This window comes from Dicentrarchus labrax, unplaced genomic scaffold (genome assembly GCF_905237075.1).
Source record: "Dicentrarchus labrax unplaced genomic scaffold, dlabrax2021, whole genome shotgun sequence".
Classification (NCBI taxonomy): domain Eukaryota; kingdom Metazoa; phylum Chordata; class Actinopteri; family Moronidae; genus Dicentrarchus; species Dicentrarchus labrax.
Window position 1 is genome coordinate 23,198,326 of NW_026136707.1, and position 12,577 is coordinate 23,210,902.

Below are 12,577 nucleotides of genomic sequence, written 5' to 3' on the forward strand. Positions count from 1 at the left end.
TCTTAACTGTGTGTTGACATTTTGTGGACTAAAACAATCGATTTAGGAAATAATTAACAGATGTATCAATATTGGGGATAAGGGACAAATATTTGTCAATATCTTACTTTTAGAGACTAATAATGGTATATTTGCCAATTAATAAATTGCATTTAAATAATAATAATAGTAATAATAATAATAATAGACGGTGATTTTGCCTTAAATATTTCCCTTAAAAAGTTAATTCGCAATCATTCTCGTTGTTTTATTTTGAAACCGGAAGTCACCTTGTACGCTCATGCTAGCTTGACGCCAGCCGCTCCGTTCCGTTAGGTTGCTCACGGTGATAAGTAACGGACAGGTCAGAGGCAGTCGTCATTCGTTACCGAGGAGGACCGACGTACAGCGGACTTTGACGGGAGGACAGCGGGGTCTCCCTCTCTCATAAAACACCGACACCGTGTGTAAATGCTCGCAGACAAGATGATGATCTCCCCGTGGGACCGCTGGTACTCCACAAGCTGCTGTCTGTGCTGCCATGTCCGCACAGGAACCGTCATCCTGGGGGTCTGGTACATGGTGAGCACCGTCGATCGTCTGTCACTCACTCACTGCACCCATGTAGACATCCAGAAACACGGTATCATCAGGGGAAACACAAGCTCATCAGAAAGCATTCATAGACCGTGTTCAGTTCTTTTTATCATCATGCTGGGTTTTATTATTCAAATTCTTTTATACCCAGAACAAGGTTGAATTCTTCTCCTCTGTAAATATCATTTCCCAGGCAACTCTAAAGTATATCATTGTGTTGTACTGTAAGTGACTGGGGTATACTTGTGGAGGCCTATAAAGGAGGGTTCTGTAGTTTAAGGTGGGTTTATCCTCCTCTATCTCATTGGTGTTATACTTCAGATTGCGAACCTTTCACATAAGAAATAACTCACAATGTGTTTGTTTTAAAGAATTTTAAATCAAAACGTGAACATATATGTACAGTACCTTTGATTTTGTGCTTTTAAGTTCTTAATGTATCTCCTCTTGAATGCATCACTCTAATGTGCAGGAGAGGCTCAACTAAACCAAACACCACATGTGGAAAAATCCTCTGTCTGCTCCCTATGAATAAATTAGTGCTAGGCCTCTTCAGGTAGCAGGTTTTGTGTCAGGCTGCCTATTGACTGCACAGAATTTTCCATTACATTCACCTGATCAATGGTGAGTCATCTGCATAATGAGCTGCGGCGGCCACACCGAAACAAAGGCTCATGTATGTGCCTGCACTTATAGCTCATACTGTAGATATTTCTAGTATGAACATTTAGACATCTTAACACGTCAGAAGACCTTCAGCATCTGCCCCATTTCATTCTAACTGTTCCACATGCCCCCCGCCTGTCTGTCCATATTGTTGCCTTTATCTACCCATATGTCCTCTTTCTCTTAAGCTCATCAATGCCGTGGTGTTACTCATCCTGCTCACAGCGCTCAATGATCCTGAGCAGTACCACCTGACCAGCGCTGAGTTGGCTAATGACCTGGATGTCATGGATGATGCCAGTAAGTAGCCCAGTAGGCCGTTACTTTACAGTAAACATCCCATAACTAGTCTGGTGATACCGCCATCAGCTGACTTGTTATTTCTATATTCCAATACCTTAACAGTTGATGTTACATATAATTACATTTACTCAAACTCCATTGCACTCTGCAGTGTTTCTGCTCTACCTGAGACTGAATCCTACAACTGACTGTGACAGATGACTTAATCTCTGCTTGCAGGGTGATAGGCTCAACATGGCTGTCATCTGACTAATAGAATGATTTATTGTGTTATTAGAGGGACCTCACACGTTGGTCTAGACGACGGTCAGCACTCCTTTCTAAATTAAACGGCCAAAGCCGCAGACATGCAAGCCTAATGTCCATCTGTGCTGGGCGTTTGAAAAGCCTTCTTAACAGGCCAGGTGTACACTGGAACAGTCTGACTGGAGGTGGGCCACAGCACATGCTGCTGGTAGCCTCTGATTGGGAATGACTGTATTGTCCCAGTTCCAAAAGGATTAGGGTGTCCCATGATCCATTACTGCAGGCTGGGCCAGCCGCTGCCACCCCTGCATTAGGAACTGAAAAATGACCTGTGCTCGTAGGAACGGGAACTCTGCAATGTTGCTCCGTTAGTTTGGCAGCGCTGAATATTCAGATTTGACAAACAACAACAAGCTGTAGTGACAGCTGCTGTGTGGTTTTAGAATTTATAAACTTCTGCCGCTCCATATGGGTTGGAAATATGCCGCTGATTCTGCTGCTGAATAATAAATCTGATAATCAACTAAGAGGGATCTTTTCAGCCAGATGACTCAGCGTATTTGATACTGTGCTTTTGTTGACAGAGTCATTATTTTTGGTGCATTGGTTCAAAAATATGATTTAATACAGCCTCAAAAGCTTGTGCAGAAGACATGTACTCTTCAAAACAGGACCTATAGCCACGAGATAGACCAAAATAAGCCCAACAGGCAATGAACAGTGCTCTATGCTGCTATTTTTCATATTACTCTGGTATTTTGTTGTTGACGATAAACACTAAAGGGACAAAATGTTGCATTTCTTACACCATGTCATACTAATTTACCTTTTTTAAAACACAGTTGGACACTTACATTCATTCATATAAATATATTAAGTTTTAGAAATATGTTTATTGAGTACAAAACTGGGGTCAGGAGGTGATTAGGTTAGCTAGCATAAAGACTGGAAGCAGTGGCTAACAGCTAGCATTTCACACTTTAAAGCTAACGAGTGGCCTCTGTTTTCTAGGGTAGAGTTACAGCACTTACAGAAACAAATTCATGTCTCTACATTTCTTTTTGTGTCAAACGATGAATTTAGATTAGTGAGCTTTAGAGGTGTTAGTAGGAAGATTATGTTATCTCTGCACAGAGCCGAGCTAGCTATTATCTCTAGCTTCCAGTCTTTATACTTAGCTAGGCTAAGCTTGCAGCTGTTTTCATTGAAATAGCTCTGATAACCCGCTGATAACCAAATGACACAGACAAAGTTAGCGTCTAGCTGGTGAACATGGTGGAGCATTTAGCAGCCATAGAGCCAGATATTTCTGTAAAAGGTTGGGAACCAAACAGAGCTAAAAGGAAATTAAATATTGTTTAAAGCACTCTCAGTCTGACATTCAGCTAAATTAGGCTCTCTGCTCACTTTCACAAGTCCTTTTATGAGCAAATGAGATTCATCCAGTGACTCAGAGCTGCATTGTTCATTGCCCTTTTATAATAGATGTACATGGCATTTTAATGGGTCATAGGACAGAGAAATGATGAATTGAATTCACATTTTTCTCTCCAGTTGTGCCGCATGTACTGTATTTTGTTTTTCCGCGGCCCTGTCCTTATGTAACAGAGTGATTTGTTCTGTTATGTTGAGTTGATATGAGGTCAGGCTGACATGGAGTGAATGACAGAGTAATTCCTTGTCTGACAGATGCAGCTTGTCATTTATTTTCAGTACAGAATTTGTTTCCCCCAGATCAGCTGAGCATGATGTTGTAAACATTTTCAGATTTTTTTTTTTGGCATTGACCAAAGTGACCTCAAGCGAACCATGGCTGACGATTAACTCTTCCTCTCTCTGCTTTAGACATGTGCATTGCCTCAGCGATCTCTCTGCTGATGATACTCATATGCGGGATGGCAACATATGGTGCATACAAGGTAAACAAATTATTCATTACATTTTTTTATGCCGTTATACTGCTGATTAAAACTACATTTTACTGTACTATACACTGATTCTGTTCACTACATCTATTTTTAAAGTCTTTGAAAACACAACAAATCCAAACACCATACCTCATGTTTTATTACCTTCAACATACCGTCATCTCTCTGCGACCCAGTTCCAGCTCTGATTTATCTCCACAGTGTTAGAGAAAGCGCTCAGCTTGATTCTCTGCTCTCAGATAAGTATATCCTAAATACCTAAAATACATATCTCTGTTTCAGCTCCGTGCGGCCTGGATCATCCCATTTTTCTGCTACCAAATATTTGACTTTGCTCTCAACACCCTGGTCGCTGTCAGCATTGTGGTTTACCCAAACACTATACAGGATTACCTGCAGCAGCTGGTAAGAAAAGTGTTTTCCTCCTAAAAGTGAAATCAGTGATATTTAACAGCAGTATATTCACTTCTTTGTGATTCACAAAGGTTTTTGTAAACATTTGACTTGTCGTTTATCATCTCACATGTTGGTATTTACCTCAGATGAACTCTGCTAATTATGTTTTTCTGACTCCCGTGCAGCCTGATAACTTCCCCTACAAAGAGGAGATTGCTGCTCTCAGTAACATCTGCTTGGTCCTCATCGTGCTGCTCTTCATCGGCTGTATTCTCGGCTTCAAGGTAATGTTTTCTTACCTTAATTTACATATTTTCCCCATATGTTTCTCTGCAGAGGCCTGCCAGGGTTATATTTGCAGCACAACACATTTTCTTATCAGAGAAAAGATGTATTATGCAACATTGTGACACAGGCTTGTGCTTTTTTATGTAATTTTCCGTCCAGATGCGACTTTATGATGACTTAAGTAGAGTGGAAATAGATTTGCTTTCACCAACTCTGACAGATGTAGACCTAAAAAGTTATGATTATTTTTATGGGAGCCCCATGGGATGGCCTCTAATATTATCTTGGGAGGTTTTCAGCAATTCCGCTCAATAGGCTTTTCACAGCAGACATTTTTGACTTTTTATAGGAGGAAGAGCACTAATGACAACATTAACGATGGCTCTATTCAAAGTGTGACAGTGAACCAGCATGCACAATACCAAGACTCTGACACTTAAGCAGCTAAATGGAATTCAGAGATCATTAATTTAACTGTTTTGTCTGGGCTTTTCCTGCTGTGACATTTCAACACGTCGGCTGTGTAATAGGCTAATAAAATAATGAGCGCTGATGGCAGAATGGATCTACTAACACTTAGCTTGGTTTGTTGCTAGTGGCTTTCCTACATAACCCAAAATATTTAATATCACAGTGGCAAATTACTTGTCACAAGAATGAAACAACTTTGGTGACTTTTCACTTCGTACCACCACCTTGGTTTAAAGTTTTCTACAGACATTCATGGTTCCCAGATAATCAGGTCAAAATTGGAATTTGTTCAAATCTTGGTTTATGACCAAATATCTTCAAATCTAATGCCATTCACATCAGCCTCGAGTGTACTTTGTGAGCATGTTGGCATGCTGATGCCAGCATTTAGCTCAAAGCAATACGTTTGTATTTTGTAATAACCAATATTAAGTCTGAGGTTATAGGACAGACTTATTTTGATAGCAGCAGTTGATAACATGGTTTAAACTGCCATCCATAGAGGACATTGGAAACCCTGTGTAGTACCCTCAGAATCTGGAGGTTCAACAGTTTGTGACTGATGGAATGATTGGCTTTGTGCAATCAGCATGATTATCACACTGTCAGTGCCATTTGCAGCAGACTGGGAGCTAAATTGAGTGATCTCTGTAGCTACAAATGGATCTCTGCATGTTCCCGTGGGGGCTGTTAAAATAACCTAGCTGTCAGGGCATCAAAGTGGTTTCTTAATTGGCTTATTATAGAAGTTCGAGAGCTCAGTCTGGCTTTGGCTTGTGCTGGTGGATGGCTATAGCAGATGGTGTTGTGTTTGGCCGGGGAGTTCCAGTAGCAAGCTGCCTGCTGAGGGCCAGATGATTCCTGGATGACGGAGAACAACAGGAACTTGTTTTTGCTACTCTGAAATCTAAAAAACTCTAAAGACTGAATTTAACAAGAGAGAGAATGGATTATTATCTGTATTTAATGCGAGTTTTTTTTCAGTGTTAGAGAGAGTTTATTTGGGTAACATACTTTTATTACAGTCTGTCATGCACTATGAGACACAATGCACATGTTTCATGGTGCCATCTGTGTCTGTGTGCAGAAAATACATGACACTTACACCACAGCGTCTCTGGGGATGAGATAACCCAATTATATTTTGGAACACCTTGGCTCACACATTTGCATAATAATGAGGAAAATCTGTTCATACACTTTAACTATACTAAGATTGATGCTAGCAGCTCTGTGAGGCTGTACTTGGCACAGTGGTGCTTGGAGCTCCCTGCTAGCATCAGTATGCTAACATGTTGATATTTAGCAGTTGTAATGTTAACCGTGTTCTGCCTCTTATTTTAGCGTGTTAGCGTGATCATTAGCTCAAGCCACAAAGCTGAGGTAGTATTGGACAGATTAGATTTTTGACCTTACACAACTCGTCCTAACAGGGACACGAATGTCTGTTCAAACTTAAATGGCAATCCATTAAATAGTTGAGATATTTGAGTCGTGGCGAAAGTGGAGCGGGACACACCATTGCTGCCGTCCAGAACCATGCCAATAGTGTGGCTAATATCCATTTGTGTGTAGTCATGTGAAGATGAATGTGTTTACTTAGACCAAAATACTGTATGTCTGGTTTTGTTAAATAATAGATGATATTGACGTCATGCAGTTCAAACCTCTAATCTGTTTTTGTCCTCTTTCTGTCTGATATCAGGCCTACCTGATAGCCTGTGTGTGGAACTGCTACAGGTATGTGAGCAGCCGGGGGACTTCTGAAATCCTGCTCTATGTCACCACCAATGACACCACGGTAAGTCACTTCTGATTATCTGTTTTCTACCTTGAGACTCATATCACCATGATGACATCAGTATTACCCTGTCTTTCTGTCTTTGTTCTTTGTGAAACAATATAAATTAAATTTAGGGGGAAAAAAAAGTATTTTCATCAGCAGAGTAATACACTACTGAGTGTTTAGGGCAGCAGGACAGTGTATATGTAGGATTGAGTCAAAATAATGTCCACTTTCATGGCAATGAAGGAACATGTCACTGCAATGGTGTGGCTCATTGGTGATTTTACATTTTGGACAATAATGGAGCTTTATGGCACAGAACATATCATATCAACAAATATCAGGCTTCGGTTGAACAGGCAACACTTTTTAGTAAGATAAAATATTGTTGGTTTTGATCTCTTCGTGGGATTTGTTGAAAATAAGAAAAAAGCTGAATATCTCCAGACTTATCTGTTAAACAGAAGATGGAAGAGCATTGACATTGGGCTCAGTTTGTGCTGTGTTTAGCTGTTCAGTTTTCTGGGAAGTTGCACTACAATTAAACAAAACCAGTAGAAAAAAACTAATTGTCTGCCAAAAGTTTTTTTCCTGTCAGACCACCTGTGTGAATGTTAATCACATTTTCCAATGAGCTGTTACAAACGTCTTCATGCAAAGCTCCACAGTCGTCTGAGCACATTCCTCACGCGCAGTGTACAGCTGAACAAATACTTTTGTCAGTGTTAACTGTAAGAGAAATATTTCCACAACAGATTAAGATGTTGGACTTCCAAACCAAATGATCTGAAATGATGAAGTCAGCAGATATTAATGAAATGTTGAAGTGAAGAGGAGTACATAAGAAAACAATTTATCACTGTGCATGTGTGCAACATGTTGCCATATTCAGACTAACTAAACTATCCTTTATGTCTATATTGCTATCCAGAGATCCAACATAAAACCATATCTGATCTTGATTTGCTGCTTTCTTCTACTTCCAATAACAACCCCTGTGGAAAAATGATTTCCTTATTCAATCCAGACCTCAAGTCACGTTTTCACCGTCTGCGTAGGTTTCCTCTGCTCAACAACTGTAAAGTCATCATGTTGGCGGAGGAAGGAAGTATAAAGTTGGGCAGTTGTAGCAGGTAGTTTTACGCAGGCTAGCGTGGATGAATGAACAGACTTGGACAGAGAGTTGATGCTCCGTGCTGGCAAAGTCATTATAAAGCGGCTGAGGAACAGTAGTAGTACAGTAAGGGAGCTCTGTCTGAGTGGGACTTCTGTCGGTGTCCTGTTGCCCGGGTCTGGCATGCTGACCATTGTAACCATGCTGCCCACACACTTACTATAACTGCTTAGATTTTGACAGAAGAGAGAAGAAAAATGAGGCTGAAGCAACCCTGATAGCCTGTTTTGACTATTGCAAAATGCAGAACAGTTAAGTTGTGAGAATATTTTCTTTCAGCATAACACATAAGGAGCTGTGGCTCCACTGACTGCTATTTAACCCCGCAATATGTTGGGTTTCACAGGTATTTTGAGAAACTGTACTCTTCAGTCTGCAGCTTAAAAGACTCCTGAGTGTAACAATACACACAATTTGAAACAATTCACCACATTCGACAGCTTTATACACTGCGTGGCTTTATGTGATGTTTTGGGGGTTTTAAGAAACAGAAACGTCCACAGGCTCCTGATGGGTAAAACACCTGAGCTATAAAGAGAGAAACAGGATGCCGCTCTCCAGCTCGCTGACATCATTGGCGTAAAGTCCCAGAAAAACAGCAGCTTGCCCCTTTATTTCCTAACATTAGCCTCACCTCTGCAGGTATGCTTTTTCACTTTGAGCCAGACTTATTCAATTAGAGCTCCCCACAGACCGCAGGCAGGTTCGTGGCTTTTGGTTAGCAGCTTGCGTGGCTATATATCAGTTATACAGTGGTTAGGTCAAAGGTCCACTAATGCGTTCCATATGAGCTGAATTCCTGGACGTACACAAAATTCACTCACACCCACACAGTCAGGTGTATTAGATGGCAGAGAGCAACAATATAACCTCAGGTCTGTTGCACAGAACCATCTGGGAAGTCATCATTGGAAACTGTTTGGAAGAGAGCCTTACCAAAGCCAGTCGGGACAAAACATCTTTTCCATTGAGAAAAGCCCTCAGTGCCATTCTGTGCTCTTCTTTCAATGAAGAAATACTCACCAGTTCTGATATAACGGATGCCAGCAGCATTGACGCTAACCTCTTTAGCAACCGCCATTGTTGTTTAAGTTTCTTCTCACTGCGTCACACCGTCAATTAGCCAGCTGCTCTGATGATCCTGGCTTTCAAAGTCAATTTCTAGCCAGTACTGGAACAAACTGTTCTTTGTTCTCACATTATCAACTTTACAACATCAGTAGTAGAAGTGAAAGAAGAACAAAAGCCAAGAAAAGCAAATGACAAAGAGGTGTAGTTAATACAATATTTTGAGTGGCTGTATATCCACTAGACATTTCTGTTTGGATCTTTGCCCTTAAAAGCCAGTTCTGAGAACATGTGTGCTGTTTTTGTCAATTACACGCCACTACAGTTCAAGACATTGATCTGTGTAGGAGGATCTAGTCACTAATAGAGGCTGTTAAAGGCTATTGATTCCTTAATGCCCGTGTCATTCTTAAAAGATCAGCATGGTTCACCTTTACAGAGGAAAGAGCGAGTCTGCCTGTGTGGACTGAAACCCTCAATGGCTCATTGTTTAAAATATGGGAGACACAGGTCAGACACATGGTGTTGTTGTATATGAAGTCAACTGAACCACTGAGAGAGCCTACGAGTCTGTTAGCCACGGTGTCAACAGCAAAACCAGAAAGGCTGTTGAGTCACATTTAAGATGTCCTGTCTCCACACAGCCTTAGCTCTGCTTCATGGTTGCTGTTGATTATCTGAGTCAGAGACGAGCAGAGAGGAAGGTTAGATTCACACATTAGACTGAGGGCTTTCTTGGGAAAGATGTGTGAACAGGTTTATTCTGGCAAACCTGAGAAAAGTGGCTGAATGACATTTTTCACAGACAGATTTCAGCTTTTGGGAGTGTGAACCTACAGGGGAACATCAGAGATCTTTCAAAAACAGGCTGTCACTTCCTAATTTTCTTTCCTCACGGTGGGACTTCTACATCTGTCATCTATCAAGTAACAGTACTCCCAGCACTGAGCAGAGAGTTTTTCCTACAGAAAACTGACTATTCTGTGATGCAGATGGACAGTCTGTATACGGCTTTAAAACTAAAATTGGATGCCACCACCTGCTTTGTTTTTTTCACATGTCATAGTATCCTTTATCTTATTCATCGCCCACATTATTCAAGATGGACTGCATGTGCTTTTTGCTTTTTGAAACACGCGTTCACTGCTTGACTGAGGCCTTTTTTGGACATAACTATTTTAATGTAACTGTCCTTTTTCTTAACAAATCTTGCAAGGAAAAGATTAAATTAATTATAAATTTAGAGAAAACAACAGAAGACCTCCTGTGCTATCTCTAAACTCCCCTCCCTTTAGAGAAAAGGTATGTACGTACCTGCTCCTAATTTTTATGCGTGTAACATTCATACTGGTTCAAATAAACATTTTAATAGTACTTCTCATCTTTGCTGAGCAAGAGTTTTGTGCAAAAAGAATTAAAGGCCTGTCCCAAATAACGGAAGGTTGAGTTCCAGTATTAAAGGAAATAAAAGCATGGACGATCAGTTGTTTTACGGTAGTCTGTTGTTTTAATCTCATAATGCTTCCTGTCACCAGTTTGATTCTCTGTGTTTGAAATGTTCCATACAAATAACGTTGGCTTGCCTACATACTTCAGTTGAACATGTTACATAATCATATTTGGTTGAAATCTGATAGTTTAGCCTATTTATTAGGAAATCAAAATGGTCTCTGTGCCATTAAAACATTTCACTTAATCCATAATACCGTTTTTACTCTTTAATTCTCCTGTTTGGGTTTACACCAAAGCTGGTATAATATTATGCAACTTTAACACAAACAGGCTCAGACACTGACAGATTTATCATAATTCTGCACTAGATTTACTCCATTGATTTTGAATTACAACAACTCATACTAACCACAATCTGTTTTTCCTCTTTATGTCCAGGTGCTGCTGCCTCCGTATGACGACAGTGTCAGCGTCCCTCCCAAGCAGGCCCCTCCACCTTACACCACAGCATGAAAACATTCCCAGCATCCTGCTGACTGGACCCTGCTGTTAATGAAATTTATGCACCACACTGCCTCTCCAGTGTACAGTATATTCATGGGTATATTGTTGCTATACACACATTACAGTACAGCCATGCATGCACTGACACATACAAAATCATCTCACACACACATATGCACACGCACGAACCTCTACCACCACCGTGACCTCTCATCCCTTCCTGTTATTTATTCATATTGTTGATACTGTAACTCTTCCATGTATTTATTCTGTTTCTGTCAGTATAATTCCAGAAATGATGTGCATTTTTATGCATTTGAACCTGGTTGTAATAAGAAAGTTTGATAGATAGATTCTATATATTTTTATTAATTCTACTTAAAGCTGTGTATGTACATGTAACAGTATTTTATGTGTCCTACCTTTGATAGACATATTTAACTCATGCACAAATGCAAAAATGACTTATGATCTTATTGCCGGCAGTAATGAGTGAAGAGTCGTCACGTGTTTCCTGTCTGTCTTGTCTCTGCTCGTGATCATGGTTGGATTGCCTTTATTCATGACTTTCTCTCTGACGGGGTGTCCTCTATAGATCCATGTGTGAAGTGTCACCTTGAATGGAAGTTTTTCCCAAAGAAACGCATCTGCCTGTATTCTGACATGATCAAAGAGCAACCTAGTGTACATTGAACATATCACCTTCTTCGACTGCAGACAGGATTGTCTTGTGTTATAAAAATCAGGAGTGTTGAGTTGAGCTTCATAACTTTTAAATGTATTAGTGCGTTTCTACTGATTGACGAGCCGATGTCTCGGTCTGCTATTTATCTATTTTGACAGCACAGAAGTAGGACTGATCTGGAATCAGTTTGCTCTTTGGAGTCTTCATGAATGAGTTGCTCGAGGTCTCTACGTTCAGGAGCTCAGTAAATATGGACCCTGGTTGTGTTTTTTCAATTAGGCCAATGAGAGCTTCTGGTCCGTGTAAACACACAAGTCTGTTCCACCAGATGCAGTTATTGGCAAGCTGCTCCCTGGACACAAAATGTCCTGCAAGGACACAAGAGTCAAACCCAAGGACTGCTGCTGTATGAAAAAAAAGATGTGACATTTATTTGTCTATTAAAATCTAATATCACTGACAGATGTTTGTGTTTTATTTTTAATTTATTTTTTAAAGTTTACACTTACACAACTCAAAAGTTATTCTGTGATATCAGCAGAGAATATGTTTCTGATTGTTTCTGCTGTTGCTCAGCCCAAAGGACAGATGTGCCCCTGGAAACTATTATTAAGAGGTGACTGTGTATAAATGTGCTCACTGTGTGGCAGGCAGGTACCCCCAGAGTGGTTGGACCTATGATGAGTCTACTTACCAGGTCTTTCCATAAACTGCTGCTCAAATGGGGATGTGGAGAGTTCATCCAAGCATCACTTGTAAAATTACAATACACCTCTTTCACAGTGGCTGGGACCTATTAGACTGCAGGGCAATATACAGGAACAGTGTTTTCTCTTGGAGGAAATACTTTAAACATGTTAAACCTCTGACACCCCTGCTTTGTCACATCATTGCTTACAACATGGGTAAAATCTAACACATGCAGATTCTGATCCTTTAAAATTAAGCCTTTACACGAAGTAAAAACAGAAATTGTATTCCTTAATTTCAGTGCAAAGTCAAATGTGAAACAATGAAAACAAAAGCTATACCCA

At 40.3% G+C, this 12,577-nt stretch overlaps 1 protein-coding gene across 1 annotated transcript; it reads left to right on the top strand.

Moving 5' to 3' along the window:
• Positions 1–291: 291 nt before the first annotated feature.
• Positions 292–12,003, top strand: LOC127366404 (lysosomal-associated transmembrane protein 4B-like). Its single transcript, XM_051405250.1, has 7 exons — positions 292–561; positions 1,431–1,542; positions 3,637–3,710; positions 4,002–4,124; positions 4,301–4,399; positions 6,580–6,675; positions 10,793–12,003. The coding sequence occupies exons 1-7, from the start codon at positions 451–453 to the stop codon at positions 10,865–10,867; spliced, it is 690 nt and encodes a 229-aa protein (XP_051261210.1). The 5' UTR covers positions 292–450; the 3' UTR covers positions 10,868–12,003.
• Positions 12,004–12,577: the final 574 nt, after the last annotated feature.

What these genes read in the sequence shown, in the direction of transcription:
- LOC127366404 (XM_051405250.1), top strand. Translation starts at nt 451, where the DNA reads ATGCTCGCAGACAAGATGATGATCTCCCCGTGGGACCGCTGGTACTCC. An exon ending in GCTGTATTCTCGGCTTCAAG is followed by an intron (nt 4,400 to 6,579) that starts GTAATGTTTTCT and finishes GTCTGATATCAG; the next exon opens with GCCTACCTGATAGCCTGTGT. An exon ending in TCACCACCAATGACACCACG is followed by an intron (nt 6,676 to 10,792) that starts GTAAGTCACTTC and finishes CTTTATGTCCAG; the next exon opens with GTGCTGCTGCCTCCGTATGA.